General features: G+C 43.6%; 1 protein-coding gene across 2 annotated transcripts in view; it reads right to left on the bottom strand.

Annotated features, from left to right (window-relative positions):
• LOC126544131 (type I phosphatidylinositol 4,5-bisphosphate 4-phosphatase-B-like) overlaps nt 1–27940 on the bottom strand; it is a 44843-nt gene that overhangs the window by 4941 nt on the left and 11962 nt on the right. Inside the window, exons 5-8 of one of the 2 annotated variants that reach the window (XM_055061717.2) lie at nt 24814–24863; nt 22887–22977; nt 21151–21205; nt 18963–19495 (exon numbers count right to left, since the gene is read on the bottom strand). In XM_055061717.2, coding sequence (XP_054917692.1) covers nt 19392–19495; nt 21151–21205; nt 22887–22977; nt 24814–24863 — 300 coding nt within the window. In that variant the 3' untranslated portion in view covers nt 18963–19391. Of the gene's footprint in view, nt 1–18962; nt 19496–21150; nt 21206–22886; nt 22978–24813; nt 24864–27940 lie in introns of those variants that run through there. The other variant, XM_050191356.3, reaches the window with a different exon arrangement.

Raw genomic sequence — 27940 nt, 5'->3', positions numbered from 1 at the left:
AGTTGAAGGCCGGCGGTGGTAAGGCAAGTAAGGACTTCGCGTAGACGAGAGAGGTGAGTGGTGAAATCAGGGGAGAAAACTACCACGTCGTCTAAATAACACAAGCACGTCTTCCATTTGAGGCCTCGTAGAAGATTGTCCATCATCCTTTCGAATGTCGCGGGTGCATTGCAGAGGCCGAATGGCATTACTGTAAACTCATACAGGCCATCAGGCGTAATAAAAGCTGTCTTCGAGCGGTCGGATTCATCCACTGGCACTTGCCAATAGCCCGATCGCAAGTCCAAAGAAGAAAAGAATTCGGCACCATGAAGACAATCCAGGGCGTCATCTATGCGCGGTAGAGGATAGACATCTTTTCGTGTAATCTTGTTGAGGCGACGATAGTCCACACAGAAACGAATCGAGCCATCTTTTTTCTTAATGAGTACTACAGGAGGCATATTACCCACTACACTACTAATAATTATGATTCATCATTGACTGAGGTTCGTTCTAGTGTGCCTCAGGGATCAGTACTAGGGCGCCTACTTTTTCCGATTTACATTAATGACCTACCTTCTTCATTGACATCTCACATTCACTTGTTTGCTGACGATTGCGTGATATATCGTGAAATAATTACTAACGACGACACTAATGCTCTTCAGTCTGACTTGGACTATGTGATTGATTGGTGTAACACTTGGCTTATGGAACTTAATATTAATAAATGTAAAGTTATGCATGTGCAGAGGAACACCAGTACTTTTCCTACTTACTATCTAAATAAAATTCCTCTAGAACTCGTTAACTCATGCAAATACTTAGGAGTTCATATAGCAGCAAAACTAACCTGGAACATTCACACTGAGTACATAATAAGTAAAGCTAATAGCATGCTCAGTTACTTACGCCACAAGTTTTCCAATGCACCACCATCCTTAAAATTACTACTTTACCAGTCATTAGTGCGTCCTAAATTAGAATACGCTGCAGCTGTGTGGGACCCATACCATGAAAACCTTATTTCTTCACTCGAGCTTGTCCAAAATAACTCAGTCCGATTCATATTTTCAAATTATAACCGTACCGCTAGCGTAACATCATCATCATCATCATCATCATCATCATCATCATCAGCAGCAGCAGCAGCCTGGTTACGCCCACTGCAGGGCAAAGGCCTCTCCCATACTTCTCCAACAACCCCGGTCATGTACTAATTGCGGCCATGCCGTCCCTGCAAACTTCTTAATCTCATCCGCCCACCTAACTTTTTGCCGCCCCCTGCTACGCTTCCCTTCCATTGGGATCCAGTCCGTAACCCTTAATGACCATCGGTTATCTTCCCTCCTCATTACATGTCCTGCCCATGCCCATTTCTTTTTCTTGATTTCAACTAAGATGTCATTAACTCGCGTTTGTTCCCTCAACCAATCTGCTCTTTTCTTATCCCTTAACGTTACACCTATCATTCTTCTTTCCATAGCTCGTTGCGTCGTCCTCAATTTGAGTAGAACCCTTTTCGTAAGCCTCCAGGTTTCTGCCCCGTAGGTGAGTACTGGTAAGACACAGCTATTATACACTTTTCTCTTGAGGGATAATGGCAACCTGCTGTTCATGATTTGAGAATGCCTGCCAAACGCACCCCAGCCCATTCTTATTCTTCTGATTATTTCCGCCTTATGATCCGGATCCGCCGTCACTACCTGCCCTAAGTAGATGTATTCCCTTACGACTTCCAGTGCCTCGCTGCCTATTGTAAATTGCTGTTCTCTTCCGAGACTGTTAAACATTACTTTAGTTTTCTGCAGATTAAAGCGTAACATCAATGAAGGACAATCTATCTCTTCCATCACTTGCATCTCGTAGAACAATAGCACGTTTGACACTGTTTCACAAATTTTATTACCATTCCTCCCTTCACAGTAACTTCATTTCTCAGCCTCATTACCTATCGAGCCGCATCGATCATCGCCATAAGGTCGGACTTCAAACAGGCAACACTAACACTTTCAGTCAATCTTTTTTTCCCAGATCATCACGGCAGTGGAACCACCTTCCCTGTGAAATTGTATCTATTGTCGACAACAAACTGTTTCGTAAGGCATCAACTAACTCTGTATAATTAGGAATTATTAACATGTTATTTCATTTACTTGCCGTACTTACAAGCAGCTAAGAACGACACTGGTTAACATTGTACTAACAGGAATTATCAAGATGCTACTTTGTTTACATTGTCTGTCGTACTTACAAATATTGGGCAAGATATTACATAGTATTGTAGAATTAGGAATTATTAACACGCTGCATTGTTTATTTTCCGTACTTCATTGTTATGCTTCCTGTTTTCCCACTCCCCTCTGTAATGCCTTCGGGCCTTGAGGGTACCATAAATAAATAAATAAATAAATAAATAAATAAATAAATAAGAAGACTGAAGAGAAGGGTCAACCAGGTGAGGCCAGCCATCGCCAGAAAGTGGAAATTGCATCACGACAATGCAACCAGCCATATCTGCACCAAGTTCAGCGACTACCTGACGATAAACGGCATCGCGACGATTCCCCAACCCCCTTACAGTCTCGACTCGGCATCAGCAGACTATTTTCTATTCCCAAAAGTGAAATCCTTGCTCAAAGGACATCACCATGGGACCCTAAGTGCCGTCAAAGAACCTTGTACGCGTGCCCTTAAAGGGACACTAAAGGAAAGTACTAACTTGAGATATATTGCCAGAGCATTCGTTTAGAAGTCTATCATCGTTCCCTGTATGCCAATATATAAATTTTTGTCTAGAAAATTGCCGTCATAGGTGCCGCTGCTGCTTCTCAATTTGGACCGCCCGCGGCACAGCAGAGGACTTGACGGAATCTCCACGTGACCACCCTCTATGTTGGTGTTATATGTTTTGTAGACTATTTAGCTCTATATATGAAGCGTACCATTTGGTAAGTGTTGGTGTTCGAACTGCGTGAGCCACTCTGTGCCTCTGCTTGGCGGTAGGTTGCCAGTTCCGGTCACTTGAGCCTCCGCAGCCAGAGCCAGCAGGGTGATGAATCGCCACATGTTGCTGCCTCGGCCGTTGTAAACAGAAAAAACTGATGCCGTTCGCAGTGATGGGTCGCGGCCGCTCTTTGTGAATCAGACAATAGATGTCGCCACTTCTATTTTCTATTTCCGTCATTTTCTCGCTTACAGAAGCTCTGTTTTCATTACGAATGAAGAATTCGTTATTACAGAAGCGTAATATTTCATCTAGCTTAACTTAATATTTACCTTTAGTGTCCCTTTAAGGACCTTCCGGAATCCACCAACCAGGGAGAATTCGAGTCGTGGAAAAGCCATTGGCAAAAGTGTGTCGACGCTCAAGGGATGTACTTTAAAGACTTTCGAGGCATTGTAGCAATATCTCTAATAAATCTATTTTTCCTATACTTTTTATACAAACCCTGTATATGAATCGGGTAGTTCTCATAAAATAAATTTTAAAAATTCAAGGAAAGGTTCATTGCACTTCACTTTACAATAGGTGTAAAAATGTCATTCATAAGAATGGTCCAGTGTTGTATTTCAGAGCAACAATATAAACAAATTTACACATATGCCTAAGGCACACTCAAGGCAACTTTAAAGAGGCTCTGAATCACTTTTTATCGAAGTGGAGAAATGCATTTGAAGTTAGAATAGGCTACTTCAGAAATATTTTGCTGCAAAAAGTACTTCAATGTGTTCAGCAGAAGCAGAGTTACGGCAATTAAATACCACCTTCGCAGTGCTTGCACTCCTTTTACAATACCTTGTACTGCAAAGGCTACAGCAGAGCGGGACATGCCCACGATGCTCCACCTACTGAACGTACCAATGGTGCACAGTTCAGATTTGTTTTTAGATGCTAATGTAGATGCCACTACTTCTGATCTTGGCGCCCATGATGCACCAAACGTAAGACAAACACAGTTGTCCTCAGCGAGCTGCAGTGCGCTCAGCCAGTGAACTTGTCACGACACCCAACGGCGGTGGCGGTATCCATGCTATGTAGCAGAACACAGCTATACAATACCCTTTCACTGTTTACGAACATAGGCCCTGGACGGTTTCCAGTTTTGCTCATTGATGTAGTGCACTAAATTTAGAGAGCAAGAAAAGCATTGGCTGCGATATTGACTAGCAAGCGTGCGTTAAAATCTATGCCTGCAGATTTGAAACACTTTTCCTCTGTACATAAGAACAATTTTACAAGTGAATGTTGCCCTAAGTTACACGAAAATTTTTATGTATTTGTCTTGAGGCGTAATTCGTATGTCTTTTATCTGAAAACTTAAAAATAAACTTTCCGCCAGTAGAACAACTTAAAAACGCGCTTTGTGTACCGGCGCAGTAGACTGATAAGGCCCGTGACCAGAAGATTCCGGGCCGCACTCTCGCTGCAGTTATTGCGCGAGTGAAACAGTCTATACGCAAATGTAGTGCGTATGCACAATGTTTGCATTGTGCATGACAGGGCTTGAATGCCTGCTCATGTTCATATGCTCCAGTCTGACCATGCTATGTGGTGCAGACCGGCTTTGTCCTTGACCAACTTAACTGACGAAGAAAAGCCACATCCAACTTTCACACTTTGAAATGCTATCAATAGTCTGCCAAGGCATCTAACCAGGAGCAGCCAGGAGTAAGCGCACGCTGGCAAGCGTGCACATGGTTTGAGTCAAGCTGAGCATTCAAAACTAGTTGAAATTAGTGATACCCGATGGCTATGACACTGATGAGCAAGGTGGCCAAAGTTGCTGCAATATTTTACGCGGTCGGCCGCAGCCGAGTGTGAGCAGATAAGTTGCTTCTTCCAGAAGTACATAATTATTATCGAAATTCGAAAGCAGATTTTCACTTACTTCAGCCTGTTTATTAAACTGCATCAATAGAGAGAGAGAGAGATGAAGAGGAAAGGCAGGGACCTTAACCAGATATCAGTCTCTGGTTTGCTACCCTACACTGGGGATGGGAGATAGGGGTTAGAAAGATGACAGAGAGGAAAACGCAAAAAACAAAACAAAAGACACGCACACATGGAGACACACACACACAAAAGACATTCCAGTTAAAGACGTTCGCGAAGGCCGGTAGATCGCAGAAAGTGCAATAGCGCTTGCACGGCCTTCTTCTGCGACGTTAGGTCCCTTCGGTGGTGTAGAATTCTTTTTTCCGATAGCGGTTGGTCATCCAGTTGGTCAAGTTCGTGGCAAAGGCATTCCCTCTGTGAACTGTACTGTGGGTAAGCGCACAAAATATGTTCAATTGATTCTTCATGGCCGCAGTGGTCACAGGTTGTGGTGTCGGTCATCCCTATGCGGAATGCATAGGCTTTGGTAAAGGCAACGCCCAACCACAGTCGATACAAGAGCGTGGCGTCTCCACGGTGAAGCTGTGATGGCGCTCTGAGACTTAATGTCGGATCAAGGGAGTACAGTCGCGTATTTCTAAAATGTGGCTCATTCCATTGCGACGTGGTGCACTGCCGAGCAAGCAGGTGGAGCTTCCGTGCTGCGTCAGTTCTAGAAAGTGGAATTGGTACGTGGTGCTCTTCAATATGGGCTGATCAGGCAGCTAGATCGCATCCCTGGCCGTTTCCTTGCGGGCAACCAGGCCAACCCAGTAACAGTATGAGGAAGCGCCCTGATCCAAGCACCCTTCTTGATTGATGTCAGCTATTTGCCAATAGTAGCAGCCTACGGGAACCTGCTATATTACTAAATAAAGCGTCCAGAAAAGAGGAAGGAGCACACTTCTGTTGAAAAGACAGTGTTTGAGAAAAAGGTGACTTTGCGTTCCACTTGCAAGCTCCACGCACTGCGAACAACTGCAAAACTTGGCTGAAGTGTTCACAGCAGTGTATGCTATCCATGGGCTACGTTTTCTCACCAAGCCCAAAGGGTGGTTCAGGACCCATTTAATATCATCAAGATGCTGTTAAGTGCATATATTACAGGCAACTGACTGCTGTCAATGAAAGTGTGTTAATTTTGCATGAATTCAGTCTACAGTTTTCTATGCATACACCTATTTCGTTCTGCCTTGCAAGCACACACATCAAGTGCATGCATGCTTCTCAGTCACTTGTGGATTGTCCTACACACTACTTCTTAGGTAATATAACATATTTACTCGCATAATGATCACACTTTTTAGTAAAACAAATTGACGCAAATTCAGGGGTGCGATCATTGCGAGAGTTAAATTTCCCGCGAAAAGAAAAAAGAATTTTCATCCCGCATTTGCTGCGGGATGACAACAGGTCAACAAATAGGCAGCTGCCACTGTATGTAGTGCGGGACACCAAAACAAAAATGGCGAACAGCGGAGCAAGCCGAACACGATGAATGTGATTTTTTTTCTTCTCGTGAGTACATTATGTGCATTGAAACAGTTTCTTCTGTATCAGTAATGAATAATATTGCTAGTATCAGCAAGTTTGCAGCAATAATGTAGCCATGTCCACTTTGAGGGGACAGAAACAGATGGGCGCGCTTAGCTGCCAGTGACATAGAAACACATGGCGGGCATGCTGCGGAAACTGCGGCATTTGTCTTCACTACTATCCTAATATGGCACGTTTCCGCTAAGGGTGGGCGAATATCTTAGCTGTGTTACAAGCGTCGGTGTATGAATAGGGTCTAACGTATCAGTGAAAACGTGGCTATCGTTGCCGCTCGCGACTTGTTGCGTGCCCATGAGTGCAGACGAGAAGAATCGAAAGAAGCCTTTGTTGTTGTTGTTGACCACAACCATTATAAAGCCTACACATAATAAAGGCAAGTTTGGTTGTACCTTTCTTTTGTCATGGAAGTGCGGAAAAGTGATGAACGGAATGAAATGGGGCATCTGCTTAAGAATGTTTGGTGCGTGCAGACCGCTTGGTTTGTCTTGAGTTGTTCGCATAGCATTCGACAGATGATAAGCGCGATCATTATTAGCTAGACTTGGCACACGACATATCGCTGCGGCAAGTTCGGGGTGCGATCATTACACGGGAAATAAAAAAAAATCGAATTTTGGCGGCAAAATTATGGCCGAATTCAGGGGTGCGATCATTACGCGAGTAAATACGGTAGTCAAGCTGGCATGCATAACTTTCAGCTCAATCAACAAATACAGTTAACGCAGCACTGAATGGGCAGCAGAGTGAGATCTCACATGCTTACTTTTCCGAAATTTCAACATGTTTTTCAAGTTTTTATGAGACATCCAGACACCACAGCATGAAATGTAGCCAATATCATCCGCTAAGCTTGAACGTATCCTCACAGCTGAAAGGCCCACTTGACTCTTTCTTAACGAATGCATCATTTCAATCATGCTGATTTGTTGGGTGCTCTGCTACTCCAGTGGTGGGAATTCCCTTCAGCGTCTTGGAGCAGTCACTGGAGCTGGTAAAATATACTTTTGGAGCATCTGCTCCTGTGTTTGGAGCAGGTGTAAAGTTTCCACAAGGCGCACACAAAGAAACAAAATTTAGTTTAGTATTGTCTTCAGTTAACATAATCGTTTCATCACAAGAACTAGGAACAAAATAAATGATTCACCACAGCAGGTGACATAAGCAGCTCGAGCCTACATACACTAAATCCAACATGCTGCCGACACTAAAGAGAAACGCTAAATCAGTTTAGTCTTATAAGATGTCCTTTCAAAACTCGCAGTTTTTTTAGTTTCGTGGTAATAAGCAGTTTATTAGAGAAAAAAGATCAGGATGTAAGTTCCATTGTCTTAATTTCGCACCAAAACCCCAACGTGATGAAGTGGAACTCAAAGTAATTATGTGTATTTGGGCCATTGTGGCTCTGCAGAGGTTTCCAAAATTTGCTAAGCTCAGTCTAACTCTTCCAGAATACAATTTAATACAACTTTATACAAATAAACAGTTAGCAGTCGCCATCAAAATCAACAACATCCCGCGAAGCTGGTGCAGGAACTCCAAGGCGGTGGCGTGAAGCGTCTTTGTTTTGTGTGTTTTTTTTTCCTGGCTTACCAAGCCTCTTTTACGGTTAGTTTATTGTGTTTTTTTTTCGTATTGAGGTGAGTAATTGACTAACACTTCAAATTATTTTTCTCTTTAGTAACCGTTGAAGGCAGGATCACTTCGCAAACCTGATATTCTGGAGGTTTTGATTTTGTTTCATGAATCATAATTAGTGGTGTGAGCACATATCCTTCTTTATTATGTCACTGATATGCTCTCCCAGGACAAGGCATAAGGGCTAGGCTGCTTGCTCGTTTGCGTTCAACTTTTTTTACCACGAGCTTTATTAAAGACATATTTTACCAAAGGGTTACCAAAGGGTACCTTGGTTCATGCTCACAAAGAGCATGAACCAAGGTCCGATACGCGATCACCGTGCGGGAGTTTATAAAGCTCAATGCTAAACTGAATGACCTCCATTTCTTTTGAAAACAAAGTCATATGGTGCAATCAATAAAGTTGCAAGCAAGCAGCAGGAATAAGCAGTACGCAGTGTTTATCTTTTAGTCTACAGAGCACCATCACAAATCAGCCCACAATGTGTAAAACTACTGCATTCATCATACAGTCACAGAGCCAGCATGGCCACCTAAACCACCGTAGCCTGATGATTGGGGCATAAAAATAGGATTCAATTGGATTCTGTCTGCTGTCGCAACAGCTGTCTCACTCACCAGAACACAATGAACGAATGCAGCCAATAAATGCAGCAGCATGACTCGTATTGGTTGTAGCTTCCCAAATACCACACAACTGAAACTATGCCGTGGTGCAGCAATGGCGCAATTTAGGTAAAAAAAACAGACTCTTGGGAGCAATATGTAGCAACAAATTCCAGCCGGCACAGATTGGTGCAGCATTCCCACCAATGCTATTCTAAACATAGAGTAATTGACACAAAAATACAGTTTGGGCTGAATCTTCCCACTAATGGCCTTAAAGCACTTGAGAGGGCGCATTCTCTGGCAAAAGTGATAATAATACATAAATTTGTTACTGACTGGCACAACAGCTGTTCTGATAAATAAAAATTAAATTCCTGGGATTTATGCAGCAAAATCACAATATCATTACAAGGCTTGCCGTAGTGGGGGACTCTGGAATAATTTTGACCATCTGGGAGTCTTTAATGTTCACCCAATGCACGGTACATGGGTGTTTTTGCATTTCACCCACATCGAAATGTGGCCGCTCTGGCCGGGATTTGATCCTGCGTCTTTGGTCTTAACAGCGCAGTGCCAAAGCCACCATGCCACCATGCCACCACTGTGAGTCTGTTCTGATCAGCAAAAGCGAGGACAAAAGCAAAAGTATAAATGGTAGCAACTTCGTTCCTGCTGCAATATTTGCAACACCAGGCAGGCTGATTATGGCATTCCCAAAACACTAACAGAATGCTGTGTGAAGCCCAAAATTTCAATCTCCTTCATATGTTGGATCTATGGTGCCCACAAAAAAGCCTAAATGACTCAACAGGTTTAAAAGAACAAATGGTAATTTAAATTTAGGTTAATTAAGATACTGCAGCAAATCTGTTAATAGGGTTATAATTTTTTTTATCTTTGAATTATATTGCATGCTGAACTATAAGCATCCCAAAGCAAGCTGGCAAAATATGAACATACTCAGTGCGGTAGAAAGTTTGTATATTAATTTTTTTTATATCCCAGTTGAACCAAACAGCAGCATGGCCACACTGATAGGTGACAAAATGTGTTATGTGTTTTATATGTACTCTTCTTTTTAACCAGATTCACGAGTGCCAGATCCGAACACTCATTCGGATCTGGCTGCATAGATCATCATTATCACTGAATTGAATTCTGAGGTTTTACGTGCCAAAACCTCGATTTGGTAATGAGGCACACTGTAGTGGGGAACTCCGGATTAATTTTGTCCACCGGGGGATGTTTAACGTGCCCCCAATGCACGAGACACGGGCGTTTTTGCATTTCACCCCCAATTAAATGCAGCCATCACGGCCCGGATTTGATCACTCAACCTCGTGCTTAGCATTGCAACACCATAGCTTAAGCCACTGCGGCGGGCCCATCATCATCATTGAAGTGCATTCTGCATAGTCAATGTGCGCGGTATAAGCAGTGTTTCGTTTTCACATGTATGTCTTGGTGGTCAGCCCGAGCTAGATTCTGCAGGCGCTCTCTGGCATATGCTTGTTTTTAGCGTGCAAGTGAAAGGAATGGAGGCACAATGAAACTGTGACGCCTTTATATGCTGTTGAGTGCCTGAGCATGCAGAGGAAAGAGCGTTTGGCATGGCACACACATGGTTTCAGGATGTTTCGAAGCAGACAACACAGCGGTGGCTCTGCACACCCTGATGTCACACAAGACCTGCCAAGATGGCAGTTTCTGTTGATGGGAGGGACTGAGGGGCAATGATTTCTATGGTACCACACTGCCGAGTACGAGGTAGCAGCAGAGGCAGCAGCAAGAGCAGACACTTACGTTTAATCTATTCTGCAGATTCTACGGGCGCTCAACGCCTTTCAAGAAGACGGTGGGCTGTTGCATCGTAACCTTGAGTGCAACTGCACCCAGCGGCTGCATTGTTGCTTGCCTGGACTGCCTACGACTGATTGCGGGAACCACGTGGATTTACGTCACGTCGGTTGCTCTGCAAGCCCTTTATAAGGAGCATTGCTGGCCCTTAGCTGTCATTTGGCAGCAGAGGCAGCAGCAGGAGCTGACACTTACATTTTATCTATTCTGCAGATTCTGCAGACGCTCAATGACTCAAGAATACGGTGGGCGGTTGCATCGTAACCTTGAGTGCAACTGCACCCAGCGGCTGCATCATTGCCTGCCTGGACTGCCTACGAATGATTGTGGGAACCACGTGGATTTACGTCACGTCGTTTGCTCTGCAAGTCCTTTATAAGGAGCATTGCTGGCCCTTCGCTGTCATTTGGCAGCAGAGGCAGCAGCAGGAGCCGACACTTACGTTTAATCTATTCTGCAGGTTGGAAATTATTTTTTTGTATTATTTATAGTCTGCTTTTCTGCTGCTGTGTAGAATTCTGATACTGATAAGAACATAGTTGTGTCTTTCAATCGTCGGTCGAAACGTGATGCTGTGATCAAAAAAGCACGAAAAGCAAGGATCCCTGCAGAAGACATCGGTTTTTCTTCCAAGCAGTCTGTCTTTGTGAACGAGCATTTGTGCCTTCAACTAAAGCAATTGCTTGGCATGACTGTGGCAAAGAAAAAGGAAATGAAATGGCGCTTTGTATGGGTGAGGGACGGAAAAGTGTTCGCGTGAAAAACGGAAGAGTCTAGTGTTGTTAAAATTACATGCGAGGCAGACCTAGCTAAAGTCTGCTAGTGGCGATTGGCAACAAACACTTTATATATCTTATCTTGCTATGATCGTGCCACGCAACCTTGTTCGTCCTGGTTACGCCGACTCTCTTGCTTTTTTGCACTTTAATGTTCAGTCTGCCCGTAATAAACACGATCAGATAGAAGCATTTCTTAACGAATTCACATTCACATTTGACATAATAATGATAAGTGAGACATGGTACAACTCAGAAGATGATGTCATTTCCTTGCCCGGATACCAAAGCATCTTTCTAAATAGACCAAACCGCTGTGGCGGAGGTGTGATGCAGATTCTGTCAGAAAGGCTTTCGTGTGACTTGATTGCAGATTTCTCAAAAACCACACCAGACTACGAAGCGCTTACGGTACAATGTGGATCCTATGTTTTCGCTGTTTTGTATCGACCACCTCATGGTAATAGTGAAAGCTTTCCAGTCCTTTCAGAACAATTACTATGTTATGCTTACCAAAATAGACTGTGCATAAACATAGGCGGTGAGTGTAATATAAACTTACTGCAATCGAATACAGTTTCCCACAACCTGATCTTACTCCTACATTATCTCGGTTGTGCGAACGTGATAAAAAGACCCACTCGAGTCGCATGCCTTTCTGAATCTCTTATCGACTAATTTATTACGAACAGCCCAATGCAAGATATCAATGCTGGTATCATTGTCGCCAATCTAGGTGGTCACTTGCCGATATACATGTTTTCTAAACAAAATAACACACTTAAAGCGAGCCAAAACCAATGTAAATCTTTCGTCATGCAGGGAATACATCCAAGAACCATGAATGACTTTCGAAAACCAACTTCGAAGTGTAAACTGGACACTCGTATTTGAGTGTAACGATGCTAATACGGCCTACGATACACTCATGCTTATCACAAAAAATAAGTACACTAGTTGTTTTAAATTTAAAAAGGTAATGACATCTAAAAAGATATGGAAACCTTGGTTAACAAATTAGTGTTTAAAGCTAATTCGTAAAAAAAAACCAACTATACTCTCACTTTGTGCAGTCTAAAAGCCCGGATGATTTTTTGCATTAAGAAATACAGAAACTTTGTAACTAAGTTTCTTCGAAATACAAAAAAAGAGTATCTGGAAAAGCTATATAGTGATGCGGATACCAAAGGTGACCTAGTTTGGCGTGCGCTTAATAAGCTCCTAAATCGCGACAGAAGTCGTTATGAAGCGCTCGAGATTACAGAGAATGGGAAGCAGCTAATGGGTATAGAATTAGCAAATCGTCTCAATGAACACTTTACAAATTTAGTGAATAAACCTCACAATATAGATGCTCTCAATTTCTTGGGTGCGCCCAGTGTAAATACAGCGTTTTTTAAGCCTACGACACCTGACGAGGTTTACTCTGCTCTTATATCCTTAAAGAACAGTAAGGCACGTGACATTGATGGTCTCCAGATTAAACCAACTAAATTTGCAATAGACTTTAGACAATAGAAATTTGCAACACGAACGCCAACACGGTGTTCGTGTTGTCCACTTCTCTACTGTTGTGTCCTGTCTGCACGCCTCACCTCCTTTTTTGCATAATGAATCCAATTAGCCTCAGCTCGTTTCCAGTCAGGAACAGGCGGAGGGGAGTCATGTTGTGTTACTAGGTTTAGAGTTAATGGGAAGTGATCACTTCCAAATGAATTTTTAATTACAGACCACTCTCAATCATGGAAGATAGAACCAGGACCGATAGACAGGTCTATTGACGAGTATGAATTATGATGTGGATTGTAGTATCACGGCCGCTCGATGAAAATGCACAGGTGCGGCCTGCCGCGTCGCGCCACGGTCTATGGGCGAGAGCGTGGAAGCGGAGTTTACAGTTGTCGCCGCGTTTCGCGAGGAGGGTGCTAGTTGTCAGGGAGAGACCGCGCGAGGCACTGGCGGGAAGGAGCGAGCATTAAAAAGGGCACGCAGCTCAGTGGTTTTAATTCTTTTTTTTATTCGCGTGCATCGTTACTGTTTAGTGTCACTCAAGATAGTTCACGCCTGCGTGATCTTCTATGCTTGCGGCACAATGCCGCGCAACTGTTGTGTGCCGCTGTGTACGACGAATGCTTCGAAGAACACCCAAATCCGCTACCACGAGTTTCCCTAGCGACTCAGAACGCAGGGCAGCATGGCTGCGAAACATTTCCCGGGAAAGACCTGGCGGGAAAGGAACAATATAGCAGCCAAATGACAGGTCATTTGTGTGTGTTCTGCATTTTACAGAGCGCCACTGCAAGGCGACCGCCAAGTTGATGGTGCTTTTGCCAACTGCGGTGCCGACAGTGTTCCCCAGTTATCACAGCTACATGAGCACGAGGGCCACGTCAGCTCCAAGGAAGAAGTGGCCGCGCTTGGAAAGAAGATAGGGTGATCCACAGTCACGGGCAAAATGCGCGGGCACTGTTGCTTCACATGACGAGCCTGTTGTTAGTCAAAACGGCCGGCTCACTGCCTGACAGCAATGAAATCGTAATGTCTAATAACACCGAGCCAGTGGTTGAAACCTGTGCTGAAATTGCATCATTTGCAGATGCATCATGCCAAACTTCTCTAGAGTTTGAAAAAATGGCCTTCGCTTGAACGCGCCGCGTACAAGCGAAGGCCGCGCATCTTAAAGGAGCGCTACACTGCAGGCATTCAAGAGAAGGTCGATGGAGCTGAGGAGCGCGCACAATTTTTTGAAAAGAACAAGGACATTGCCTATTTTACGAAAGTACTCGATGGTGTTGCATAAGGCGACAAGACTGCCGAGTTCATTAGGAACCAAGTCCGCAGTATCTCCATGAAGAAGCCTAAATATGGCAACGTCATTCTAAGAGAGTGTGTAATTTGGAAGGCTTGCTCAAGCAAAGGATATATGACCATGTAAGATCCAGAAATCTTTTTAAGCCTCCTTGCCGTTCAACACTGCAAAGATATATATATGTACGTTGGCCATTCAACTGGTGAAATTGGCGTCACTTCGATGATAAAGGAGCGGCGGTGTATAGAATTTTTTCTTCAGCACCTTTTGCAATGCCGTGAGCTGACTTGCGGAGCGGAGGGCCGTACCATGGAAGTGTGCAAAGTTTTCCTGAGAAAGCTCTTGCGACCGGTCCCATGCAAACTGGGCAGGAGATATTAACCTGTCAGTTGAGCGACTTGTACGCCTGGCGCGAAAGCCTCTCGCCAGGAAAGTACTGCGCCTGTGATTACAACAACAAAGAGTATTATTTTTCCTACACGGACAATAAAGCAGTTATAACTTATCCGTTGCTCTAGCTCGTCTTCTTTTTTCTAGAGTGAAAAACACAATGCTTCAGTAAATACAAGCGCACTTGTCAACAAGCGGCTGTGCTGTTGCAGAAATAACTGTTGCATAAACGAACATCTTCGAGAGTGTACAGCGCAACGGCAAGGAAGGAGGAAACAGAGAGACGCACACAATGCGAACTAGCTCAAGCAACCACTTTAGTTACAAACGAACAGTTGCTATATTTTGGTGGCAACATCGCTGACCTGGTACATTCGATAGTCACGCTTACTAATATGATTAACACTATTAAAGATTTATTATCGCCCTTTAAATAGCGGCGAGAGCATGCGAGCTGCGCTGTCACGCTGCGATCCGCCGCAAATATCTCCGGCTGCTCTTCCCTACTGGTGGCGCCGCTGCGGTGGCCCGGAACACTAGGCGAGCTACGCCGTCTCCGCCGCATACGGCAGGCTGCACCTGTGCGTTTTCATCGAGCGGTCGTGGTAGTATGTTGGTTCTTTCTTATTAAAGAGGCACGCACTGGAGGTTATGAGTCAACATCTTGCGTCTCATCGCGAGTCTCCCCACATCGTGTTATGAGCATTAAGATCTCCCACGAGTATGTAAAGCTCTGGAAGCTGATCAATGAGGTCATAAAAGTCTGTTTTTTCGAGATGGCTGGTTAGGTGGTATATAAATGGAACACACAGTTGCCAATTTATTAAAGAGAATAGCCCAAATTGACACTGCCTCAAAGGGCGTGTTAAGGGCGATGGGTCGGCAAGGGACAGATTTGAGGGCTACTATTGCTACACCGCCAGAGGCGGTAGCCTCGTCGCGGTCATTTCGAAAGATAGAGTAATTACGAACGAAATTAGTGTTAGTAGGTTTCAGATGTGTCTCTTGAACACACAGCAACTTTGGATTATGTTTGTGTAGGAGTTCTCTAATATCGTCAAGGTTATGGAGAAGTCCTCCGACATTCCACTGTAGTATTTGTGCATCTATTATGCTAAATGTGTTTAGTGCTGGGTGTTTAAGAGATGAGGATTAGCTCACGGGCCCTTTGGAGGCGCCGTGATGAGAGTGTTGTCTTTTTTGGAGCGGTCGAGAAAGGCTCGCCGCTCCTTATGCGCTGGTGGCGCCGTCTGGCTCGTTGTGTCCATCGCCTCTTGTAAGGCGCTGGACATGCACTCTTCCGAACACTGTGTTTGACGTCAAGGCCTTGGCACGTTGGATGAGGCCTTTGAGACCACCTGCCCGGAGGTCGATGGTCCCTTCTTCTGGGGTGGCGGAACAGTACAAACTGTAGCCACCGGGGGGCCGGATGGCGTCACCGCCGACTCACTGTGTGTGGACTGGACAGCCGCCAGAGGCCATTGTGGCGCTGCCCCTGGATGCGCCACATCGGCAAAGCTGCTCTTAGGCAGGTATGACACCCGCCTACGTGCCTCCTTGAAGGATATATTTTCTTTGACTTTGATTGTGACAATTTCTTTTTCTTTTTTCCAGGATGGGCACGACCGTGAGTACGCGGCGTGCTCCCCATCACAGTTTACACAGTGGAGAGTGTTCTCGCAAGATTCAGAGGTATGTTCATGGGCACTGAATTTCGTACAGGTTTGGCAGCCACGGCACCTCTGTGAACTGTGGCTGAAACGTTGGCATTTGAAACATCTGAGGGGATTTGGCACATATGGCCTAACACGAAGCTTGATGTACCTGTCCTCTACAAACTTGGGCAGAACACTTGAGCCGAATGTCAGTATCAGGTGCTTGGTTTTGATTTCTTTGCTAACACGCCTCATCTTAATTCTTTTGACCTTTATAACATACTGGTCACTGAAGCCCTCCAAGAGTTCGGCCTCAGTGAGCTCCAGCGAGTCATCATCCGAGACAACGCCCCGGCTTGTGTCATCGTATGGTGCGGGGTTACAATTACTTGGGTTTCCCCAAATGACACTAGTTTTGGCAATTTCTCATACTGCTTCTGATCGCGGAGCTCCAAGTGGAGACCACCGCTTGCCATCCTTGACACCTTATAACCTGGACCAAACACTTCAGTCAATGACTTGGAAACAAGGAAGGGTGAAACTGTTCAAACTGGTTTATCTGGTTTTTCAGAATGAATGACATGGAAACGGGGGAAGTATTCTTTTTGCCGACCAAAAAACTAGAAAATTTCATCGGTGCGCCCTCAGAAAAGAGGGCAATCAGGGAGTTGAGGGAATGAACCATTCATAGAGGAATGTGTAGTTTTCAGCAATAACGCCAGCCACACACCATGGAGCCTTACAAGGGGACGCTTACAGGGACTGTAAAAACAGGTCCTGCAAATGCCAGCTGTACGTTATCACTATAATCAAATATGAAATAACCTATATTGGCTATTCACACAAAGTTAACCATTGCTGTTGGAAAAATTGGAAGTAAAGGGAAGCCAGGAAAGGTGGAAAGCGAGAGAAAGACGAAGGTTGGAGAGAGAGAGAGAGAGGCAACTATCTATTTCCCTCGGGTGGATCAGTCCGGGGGTGCTGTCTATGTGAAGCAGAGGCCAAAGAGGTGTGTTGCCTCTGCCGGGGGGCCTAGAAAGTCCAAACACCCAGCACTGGCTCAACCCCCAGGATCCCCCTTTCCCCAAATACGGCTAAGACGCGCACGGCTACACGCAGGAGGGTTCAACCCTCATGTGCTCGGGTACGTGGTGTCTCAACACACCAAACTCCTGCTGACACAGACACCCCTGCGGGGACCTGCTTTAGAAAATACAGTAGCGCATCTAGAGTGCTCAGCGATTGAAATGAGATATTGTCAGCACATCTTGCGCCACCAGTGAGCACTGGGTTATTGCCAAAGGCGTGAATGCAGTCACAATGCATCACAAAAGTACTTTCTTTCATGTGATACAAAGCTGCATCAGCTCGGTGTCTCCAGTGACCACCAGTAGTGCAAGAAAGTGCCAGCAGTCATGTGCTCTGAGTATTGCGTTTCAATCACTGAGCACTGTACTAATAGCAGATGGTCTCGAGCAGTGCAATTCGATTAAAGGACAGCTGACCGTGCTGTCAGCACTGCCGCTGTTGCTGCAAAGCGTACTTTTCTTTACAGGCACAAGTTTGCTCAACAGAGTTTGCATCTTTGCATCTTCATTCTCTGCCTACTTGTCAGCACACATTGTTCCCAAATGACGATATGCGTAAACTCAACAGCCTGTGTTCAGAGTTTACAGCAGCAGTGAAAGGCGGAAGTACAGACCTTAAAACTGTCAGCAAAATTTGAGAACGGGGTCTTTAAATTTGCAACACTGCCTTGTAATAACCATGGGTGTCACTGGCAGGGGCACACATACATAGCGACCATACAACGCTGTTGCAGCATGTCCATGTAATTTTGGCAACAATGCCCCTAGTTATCATGAAATGCTGCAAGCGCTGAACACTCCTATTTTACATGCTGTTACTAATGGCTGGTACATACACGCATAGAAACCACCAAACACACAGCCAAACACTACAATATATGAATGTTGAATTCATAACTCCAAATGTCATGCTTAGCCTTTAACACTTTCCTGTCCATGAGAAAATAGGCAGTTCTTGGGTAGTCTAGTAAATGATTTTTTTACTGCTACAGCAAATGCTTGATATTAAAATGTATGCCATGAATTTGTAGAAGAAGGAATGTGCTTTCTAATGGTATTATTTTCAAGCAAACATTTATTAACAATTCTTCGAAGAAAATTATTTAATAGAAAAATTTGTAATGAAACCGAGAGAACTCCGTAAAAACATCAATGCTGCTTTGCACTAAGAGAACATCAAAAAAAATACGAGATATACATTTTGAACAAAAGGACTATACACACCATTCCCACCGATGAGCTTCCTATCTGTAGAAGTTCTTTATATACAAGGGAAAATGTAAGCCCTAGGGGCCATTCGGCGGTCCGTAAAAGCTGCGCGGCGGCTTTTACAAAGCGCCGCGTGCCAATGCAGAGTGCAATGCCGAGGTCTACTCCCGACTGTCTTCTCATGCAAAACACCACTTCTTGCGCTGCCGCCGGCAAGTGGTCCTGCCCAAACCACACTGACACTCTGCAGATAAGAACTGTGACCTTTAGAACGCACCAGATATCTCTAGGTCTGAGCGCGGCAGTGTAGAAACGGTTCAGAGTAGAAAACAAAACTTGCAGGCAGACACCTGTTGACGTTCCAGGGCTATTTGACGCACTTTTGCCATCTGTACTGAAGTCCGATGAATCAAAATCATCTTCAGAGTCTGTGCTGCTACAGTCGACTGATAAACCGGACTCTAGGGAGGACGTAAATAAGTCCAAACTATCGAAATGTCCAAAAAAACAAATGTATCCATAAAAGATTACTTTATTTACGTTTTAAGGTCTCTGTGCAAGGAAGAAGTCGTCAATTCACTGCTGCATGCACTTCCACTTACATGCAACCAAGTCCACCTGTATTTCTGCCAGTTTTGTATTGTCTCTGTAGGCCGATGGAAGGACTGCAAAGGCTCCAGTCAGATCTGCATGTGAAGGCTCCGGTGCACATGGCACATCATTATCGTTTGCGTTAAAGTTGCAGTTTGACGGTGGGAGAACTTGCTCAATCGTTTCATCATCATTCAGTTCGATACACGACGACACTGCACTGTCTGCAAAGTCTTCAAATGTGATGGCGGCCGGAATCAGCCCACTGCAGCCTGGCAGGTCATCAATGGTATCCACATTTGAGCTCATTGTGGTAGGCGGCAGTTCAGGCTCTTCAGTTGCGGAGCCGGGCTCATTCGAACTGCGAGGGCACTGTTGGTTCCATTTGTTGCGGACTGCCGATAACTTCACGAGAAATACTTCTTGGAGTCAGCAGAGCGCTGTCTGGAACGCATACTAAAAAACAAACAAGCACAGAATGGCGGAATGCTGTCCAGAAGGGAAATCCAACAAGAGCAGGCCATGTGCATTGGTCCCGGAATGCGTAATGTGATGATAGTGATTTTGATGTGACCTTACAATTCAGGCAAATCCTCCAAGATGGGCATCTGCAGTTAAATCTCTGAGGCACAGTGCTGCGACCAAGGCAAGGCCTCAGGGATTACCATTTAGCATGTAATCTCTAAGGCCATACTTAATGTCTCTTTGAGGTTGCCAGAGGAGATAATGGCAGCAGAGTTGGCGTACACTACAGCCACGGACTGAGTCCGGATAATCAAGTGTAGAGCTGGTGGCTGCCCAAAATATCGGTCGTTTTTACACATTAAGTCTACGGGGCCATTGGCAGTGCCACGAAGCTGTTCGAATTACCGAGCATGTCGAGATTATCGGTGCCCAATTTATCAGTCGGCGACTGTATCACCATGAAAAGATTATGATGCGGACTCATCAAAATCCGTCAAATTTTGCTGTTTCCGAAGAGCAGCCGCACGTGACATTGGTGCCATGTCGGTAGCTATGGGCACTCGTCATGCCCGACTAAGAGGCGCTGGATAGAGCAAGCTGTTCGAAAGCGCTCCGAGCACAGTAAAACAAATATGAAGTTAAAATCATCGATAGTGGGTTATGGATGGCTATAGGCGCGGACAAAAAAGTGTTAAACCTTCAAAAGGCCTGTGCAATATCAGTTCTTAGTAATCACACAAGTTATGAACATGGCCAGTTAGATTTCGCATCCACAAACCTACCGATTTTAATATCTCCCCAACAGATAAAGTCTGCAGAACACTACTGTTTACTAAAACTGAGTCATTTATTTAACATACTCCCTGTAAATGCACCGCATATTCCATGTAACTGCACCGTGTGCCAGTTTGATAAAAATCTGGCAAAAATCTTGTGGCGAAGGTGCCCATAGCTTTTAGTATATACAAAATGTCTGTCCCCCACTCTTGCCACCCTAACAGGATACAAGTGGGTTGTGCAGACTGTAAAAATATGGTGCAAGTTTCTGAACCCTCAGGAGAGGGTTCAGGCATATTCCAAGATTTATCAGTTTGGATTTAGTTCTGGCTCAAATTGCGCTTCAGATAAGATTTTTCGGTTCAGGTTCAGGTTAGATTTAAAAGCTTGAGTGCAGCAGAGTAACAGATTCAATGACTGTGCTACTGCAACATCAGCAATAAGCCATTAAGGGTTATACAGGTGTGCAGCGGTTTTCCTAATCTAGCTCTACGGGTAAGCTAAATTTTCCTAGCTACCTACACAGTCAGTCAGGAGTCAAGGCGCGCACTACACAGGTCTATGCGTGACATATGCACTATGTGCCCTGAGGTTGTGAGGAAATATTTTGCAAGTTGCGTTTCCCTAAAACTTATGTGCACATGTGCACGTGGCCCTAACTAATACTATGCATGAATCTGCTTGTTCTTACCTTGGTACAAGCCCAACAAGTGTGTAACTATCAATGTGAATTACACTATAAAGGCAAAACTATAGCATCAAATGAATTATCAAAGCATCACGACGAATAACTGAGTTGCAACCTACATTATGTACAGCAGGCAATGCACAAAGAAAAAGAGGAGGAGAACGAGGAGGGGACTACTCACATGCGTAGACAACGTAAATACCCTTCTTTTCAACAGCATACTGGTATGTCCCAAGCTGAGAAAAAAGAAATCACAAATTTAGATTCCACCCTCAATGTCACATTGATGTTGAATTCCAATGGTAGATCGCGAGCGCTCGGCCGGATCACGAACGGAGCGCGTCGCTCCGACTGAGATCGCTCTCATCTGCTCGCACCATATCTGCGAATGGAACGCGTGCGCTCCCGCGGGAGCACTTAGTACAGGAAAATCATGTGAGAGGGCGCTAGAATAGAGAGAGGAACAAGCGCTTGGAAGCGCAACCCACCACCCCATTTCACTGTGCGTGTCAGAAGAATCATCACTCGACTTGGAAATTGTACTGTGCGAGTCGGAGCTGTCTTGGAGCGCGAACAAAATCGCACGGCGCGAAGCGTCGTCCACGTTTCCAGTGTCCGCGACCGGAAACAGGCGACCGTGACAGGAAGCAGAGGCGGGTGAAGGAAATACGTCACGAGGATTTCCGGTCAAATCTGCCGATTTCGGCGGAGCAAATATTTTTGCTCCACGGAGCAATCCGGGATCAGCGGCTGGTCCCAATCTGCCATTGGAACACACAGCTCACGCTCCCATTCTGCCATTGGAACAGGATTGCTCCATACAGAGCAGAAAAACTTGATCTGGATCTGCCATTGGAATTCAACATAAGATTAAGCACTATAAAATGTTGCAGACATCTCTTCAGGTACCTAGACATAACAAAGGAGTAAAACATGCACTAGTTGTCAATGTACAGGTTATTGAAGAGAGAAAAGCACTGTTCTAAAATCAAGGAACACCTCTAGCCTCCAGTGTATTTTAAATAAACAGTTTTAATTACGGCCTTACCAAATATGTTCCTGGAGTGAAATAGCGCTTAGCTACTTGCTATCTGTAATGTGGATTTTACAAAATACATACTGTACATAACCCAACTCAAGTGAACTTGGCATTTATAACAAAATTTATGTGCAATTCCAGTTGGTTTGATGCAGCCATGCTTGTGCGACAAAAAGTTCAATCATGAAAATGTACTCAAGGTGCTTTATATTATTCTGGCTTGCCAACTCGATAAATACTACAGTTGTAGCCCAAAAATACTAAACATTGGTTACAAATACTTATGTTTTAGTACTTAAGATGTGGACCATTTATTAAAATATTTCAAAGCGTTTATTTCGTAGGAATGCTGTAAATGGGCACCACTCCTCTATATTCCCAGCTAAAACAATCTGCGTCACGGATGGCAATACTATTCGTGAAGTCTAGTATTCGTTAAATTCACGTTATTGTGGTCAAAAATAAGTTTGCCATTATATATACGAGTTTAGAATACTGGGTGGTGCTACTGCTGGTATGCATCCGAATAATGAAGCAGGTGCGAAAAATCCAGCTCTAAAAATAAGTCTGCCACTTTATTTGTATTTTCTAAAAATAGATTCTGCCCTAAGTACGACATAAAAAATAGTAATACTATTAGTATCTTTACGACAATCGTAAACAAGCTCTAAATTGCAGGAATTTATGATAAAATCGTAAAAGATGGCAGCTACGTATTAATGTGTGTTAACAGCACCACAACAGCACAGTTGAGTAGCTTAGCAATGAAGCAAGGAAATTCTTGTGAAGAAATGCCATGGCACTTAACTCTACGCTTAGGTAAATTTTAATAAATTCACGGATGCTGGATCACACATGAAAAATAGTGTAACACTTACTGTGATTCCAAGCGTGATTGCCAAGATCACCAGAGCCAAGATAAGCGACAAAATTCCTCTCGTGCGGGCAAACTGGGGACCTACAGATGAGCTATCCAGCACAAACAGGATAAAAGCAGGCTGTCAGTAAACTGATAGTTATTATTATGCAATTTCACTTTTCAACCCTAATGATATAGTTCCCGCTGTTTAAGGGTCAGCTCAGTCTGTGGACAAATCATGACTGAATCAACAATTTAGTCTGCCATGTGAGTATAATTATCAGCAACAGATATTTTATTGAAGTGCCTTGCTTTCTCAGATAATGCTTCTGTTTGTTATCTAGTTCAATGGTCCGTTCTCTCCATCACATAATCTATTATATAAACGTATCAAACGCATGCAAAACTTGAAGCTTTAACTTGTGCTGCTTGCACAGATGATAACTGCATACAGTTGTGAGAACTGGGTGTGACCTTCACAACGCAATGAGTTTTTGCGAGTCCTTTGATAGAGTGTAAAAGCTCTGTAAATTGTCCAATACAACTCCAGAGACAGAGTCACTGCTAATTCATAGGTGTATATCACTGTATCACATACTGATTAACAGTGGGTGAACAAAGGAACAGCTCAAGGCTTGGAATAACTCATCTTTGAGATGGTCAAACCAAGCAAAACTCCTTTGTGTACAGCACCCAATGAAACCACCACAAACAATCAAAAAGGCCTACATCTATTGGTCTGCACATGAATATGCAAAATATTGATTTGGAAAGTGGTTTATGAATTTTATGTGCTACCTGGCTTAGAAAAAACTAACTGCAGTGTAAAGAATGAAGATCGAGCTAGCCTATGTGTGGCTTGTAGAAATTTAGGAGATGTCACTGCTACAACATCAACCTTTGCCTTTTCGAAAACAGGCCTGTGATAGATGGAACTAGCATACCTAGCCACTTGCAATGAACCTAAAGCCTTAGAGCACATTCCACACATGAAGGAGGACTTGTTGCTGGGCTAGTTGGTATTTGCTTAACGACATATCTTAGTGCGAAGGCACAATTACAAAGAAGGCACACAGACATGCCACAGGCGCCTGTGATGTGTGTCTGTATGTCTTCTTTTTAATTGTGCCTTCGTGCTACAATATGCCGTTTGACACATGAAGCACACTCATAGTCCGGGAACTAAATTTCAATTAAACATATCCAGAAGTGGGGCATGTGAGGTAACGGGTCAACTGCACATGAAATGACATTTATGCACTTTAACTTCACTGCAATTATAAATCAATTAAACCCTTTTTTATCCTTCCTACGGTATGTTCCCATAGAAGACCATGCATTATAATCTCCATTTCTTACACACCGCATATACACTTGGAAAGCCTATGTGTGGACAATGCAGAATTAGTGAACAATGTACACTGCTGCACCATTTGCCAACACAGCATCTTGTCAGTGCCTGTGCTGCATGAATTTATGTACTTATATGACCATTTAAGAACATGCATGCTTTAGCGAGCCAACAGTCACAGCTGGACCTAGGGATGTCATGCTCAAGTTTTGTAACTGAAGAACGGTGACTGTGATTTAGTTGGCTACAAAATTACAGCTTAGAGACTTTGTAGTAATATCCTTATACATAGTAAACCTTGAATATTCTTCTTTTCAGCAACAAACATATCTTGAATCTTCACCGTCATTATTGAGATTTGTGAAGTTAGAAATATCTTTTTTTTTTTAAACATTACTGCACGTAAGAACATACAGGGTAACAACAGCCTCCAGATAATGGAAGTAATACTGGCTGTTGTGCATGTGAACAGTCTCCACTGTGCCAATTCTTATAGAATTATTCACATTAGATCCTCCAAAAATTCACATTTTTTTGTTTTCTACTGTCACTGTCATCAGCATATCAAGAAGGAAGTTAAAAATATGAAACATACACTTTTCTGCAGTGCGGGCATCGAGATAGAGCATTGCTCAACGTGTTGAACTGTAAGGAAAAACAATGAAAGCAGCAAGAAATGAGAAAGCAAGTGCAGGCCCATATGTAAAACAGGTGCAGTAAACAGATAAACAAACTGTATTCATCAAGTTGTCACCAAAGCTTTATAAAGTGATACAAAGCAGAGCACTAAGAATCTTGACTCTCAGATTATAAGTTTTAAACCCATGCTGATGCATTACATGCAAAAGGTCGACTGTTTGGATGTGTTGATATTCCATGACTTGTTCTAGACTTTGGTGCAACTCAGAATGAGTGAAGGAAAGTGAACGAGAAAGAGTGAAGGTGCAAACATTTAACTGTCCGCTCTGCAGCTCTGTACATTCCTTTGCAAATGTGTAATACAAACCCAAAAGAGGAAAGAAAGACATTCAGGAAAATAATAATAATAAAGAGGTGATTACTTCCAGGATGATCTAGTCAACAAATGTCTACAGCAAAATCATGAAATACAAAATACAGCTAAGGAACAGATAATTCCAACAGGGAAAACACATCTGATTAAATCCTGCAACACGAACAAAGTGTAGAAGTGTTAAAATGTGAGGCAAGCACACCACGTCTACAATAACTTCACTGCACAGATGTAATTGCTAACACATGGCAATAAGCACCAGCCTGATTTTACTCTATCACCCAGGGGCCTCCAAACTACTTGGTATCAGGTAATTCGTAATTGGTAATTGATAACTGGTAATATGTCAGAGCATTGAGGGCCAGATGAAGATTAGGTGAACCTATGCAGAGTTTTCTGAATACACTCTTAATAAAAGTATTCAATCATATTTTATTTTGAACATTTGCGCTGAGGTAGTCACAACAATATGAAATCACAGCTGTAGAGAGCACTGGAAGATATTTACAAATATTCTTGGAAGCATACACATACTTGGTGTTTTTCTTACACTATACAGAATTTTTTAATTACCTGTGGCAGACAGCACAATTCAAATTCTTGAACTGGATTAGTCAAAGAGTCAGAGATTACTTGTACGAGAAAGCAAAATGCGTAATTGACTAAACAACAAAACTGCACTAATTAAGTTTTAACTAATTACTTTAGAGGACATATTACAATTTACGAAGTGCCGCCTGTGAGTTCGCAAGGCATATCCAGTTGGAATGAATTCTCATGATGAAATCAGTTGAGATATTCATTTTCAACATGTGCGATGAAATACATTGGCATCCCAGTTACTCTTGTGCTTCAAAGCATAAAATTTGTGTCTTGTTTAAAAAGTAAGTGCAACAGGGCATTTTTAACCGTAGTTTGACATGGCACATTTCTTGAAACTGGTGCCATCATCAGAATTTGTTCCACATTGATTTGCGTCGCTAACTCACCAGCTACAATTCCTAAATTTTAATGTGTGCCATAAAGTAATTAGTAAAGGACCTAATTTGTGAAATTTTTTTCATTAGTCAATTACCCATTTTGATTTCACATAGAAGTAATGTGCACTTTTTCGAATAACCCAGTTCAAGGATGACAATTGTGCTATTTGCCATGGGCAAGTTTTTAAAATTCTGTATAGTATTAAAAAACATGGCTGAATCAATATTATAATGAAGGAGGAAATCCACAGCAGTGAGTATTAAACAGCATCACGAGGGCCGGTCCAATCACTTGAAACATTGCACTACCACTCATAAAAGCGTCCCTGAAATGGTTCGGACAAATTTTGTAGACCCGTACGGGACAGCTACAGTAAAACATTAGTGTCACAATATAAGTGAAGTGTATATTATGAGAGCTATGGACAATTACAAGTTATCCTTCCCCCTAGCCATGCTTTTTCTCCTCAGCTCGCTCGCCGAGTCATCGGGGCTAAGCTCCACTTTCACTGGCTCTGTGTCATGATGTGACGTCGACTTCCAGTTGTCTTGGAGCCAGCACGCGAAGCCTCTTCAGCCTCTCTGCCAGCAGCCTGGCTGTTGATCCCCCGCGAGAGCTATCTAATCTAAGCAGCGTGCGTTATGAGCATTCTGTTGCAGTACTGAGCGTCTAGTATTCCGGTAACCGCAGTCGAACTGAGCGTTTTGACAGATGGGTGGAGGTCTCACTGACGGGTCTCACTGACATAAACTAAAGCCTTTCTATACTACTACTGCTGTGATGAAGGGGCTTTAGCGTAACCATGAGTTGCCTGTATGGTGCAGCCACCTGGTGGCGCAGAGCTTAATCAGCCAAACACAGAACCACTATTAAACATTTCAAAAGACATGTTCACGATTACACTTGTCGAAAATGTAGGCCAGCAGCAAAGTAGAATACATTGGTTACTGCTGTATTGTTTGTCTGGTTCACCTCTGTGCCACCAGATGGCTGCACTGTGCAGGCCAATCACGTTTGCGCCTCCACTCATCTGGTAAAACACCCAGCCTGCTTGTGCTTGCATTTGCCCAAATACCAGGCATGCTGAAATTCTCTATTGTGGTTATAATCCTCCGGTGCGAAGTGAAGGCCACAAACATGTAGATGCTGGTGCTGATCGGATAGTGACAGCCTGATGCACTGCAGCCGCTCTGCTCACATGTTGCAGCTTGACATGTTGCCGCTTGACGTGTTGCTGATCGCTAGATTTGGAGCCTACAATGTGACAAGGGTGATCCATGGTGCTTGCAAAAGCAAAGCTCGAGACCAACACTGACCACGCAGTTCACATCAAGACGAAGAACAGAGAACACTAGCAGATGACACTTGCTGTATGCTGAAAGTGCTTGAGTGTAGTGATAAATTATCATCTCATATTCTCTTTCTGTCACCTTTTTCAGAAACAAATTAACCAACATTCCAACTATTAAAAACATCATCTGTTCACCATAAAGTTAGAAAAATGATCGATGATGCGACTTGGATAGTCAATCGGGCTAACTATGTCATTTGGGAGGGTGTGGCTGAAAACTCAGGGGAGCGAGAATGCTGTGGTCAGTGGCAATACACATTTCTAAAACCTTGCAATAAATTGCACGTTTTACGCGAAGCGCCTAACTGTGTCACTTAATGATCAGGAGAACCGACCCTAACAACTCAGTACGTTTGCACAAAACCGTCAAATTCGTTT

The sequence above is a fragment of the Dermacentor andersoni genome, chromosome 1, assembly GCF_023375885.2.
Source record: "Dermacentor andersoni chromosome 1, qqDerAnde1_hic_scaffold, whole genome shotgun sequence".
NCBI classification, from domain to species: Eukaryota; Metazoa; Arthropoda; class Arachnida; order Ixodida; family Ixodidae; genus Dermacentor; species Dermacentor andersoni.
Note: the sequence above shows the minus strand (reverse complement) of the source record. Positions and strands in the feature narration are given on the sequence as shown.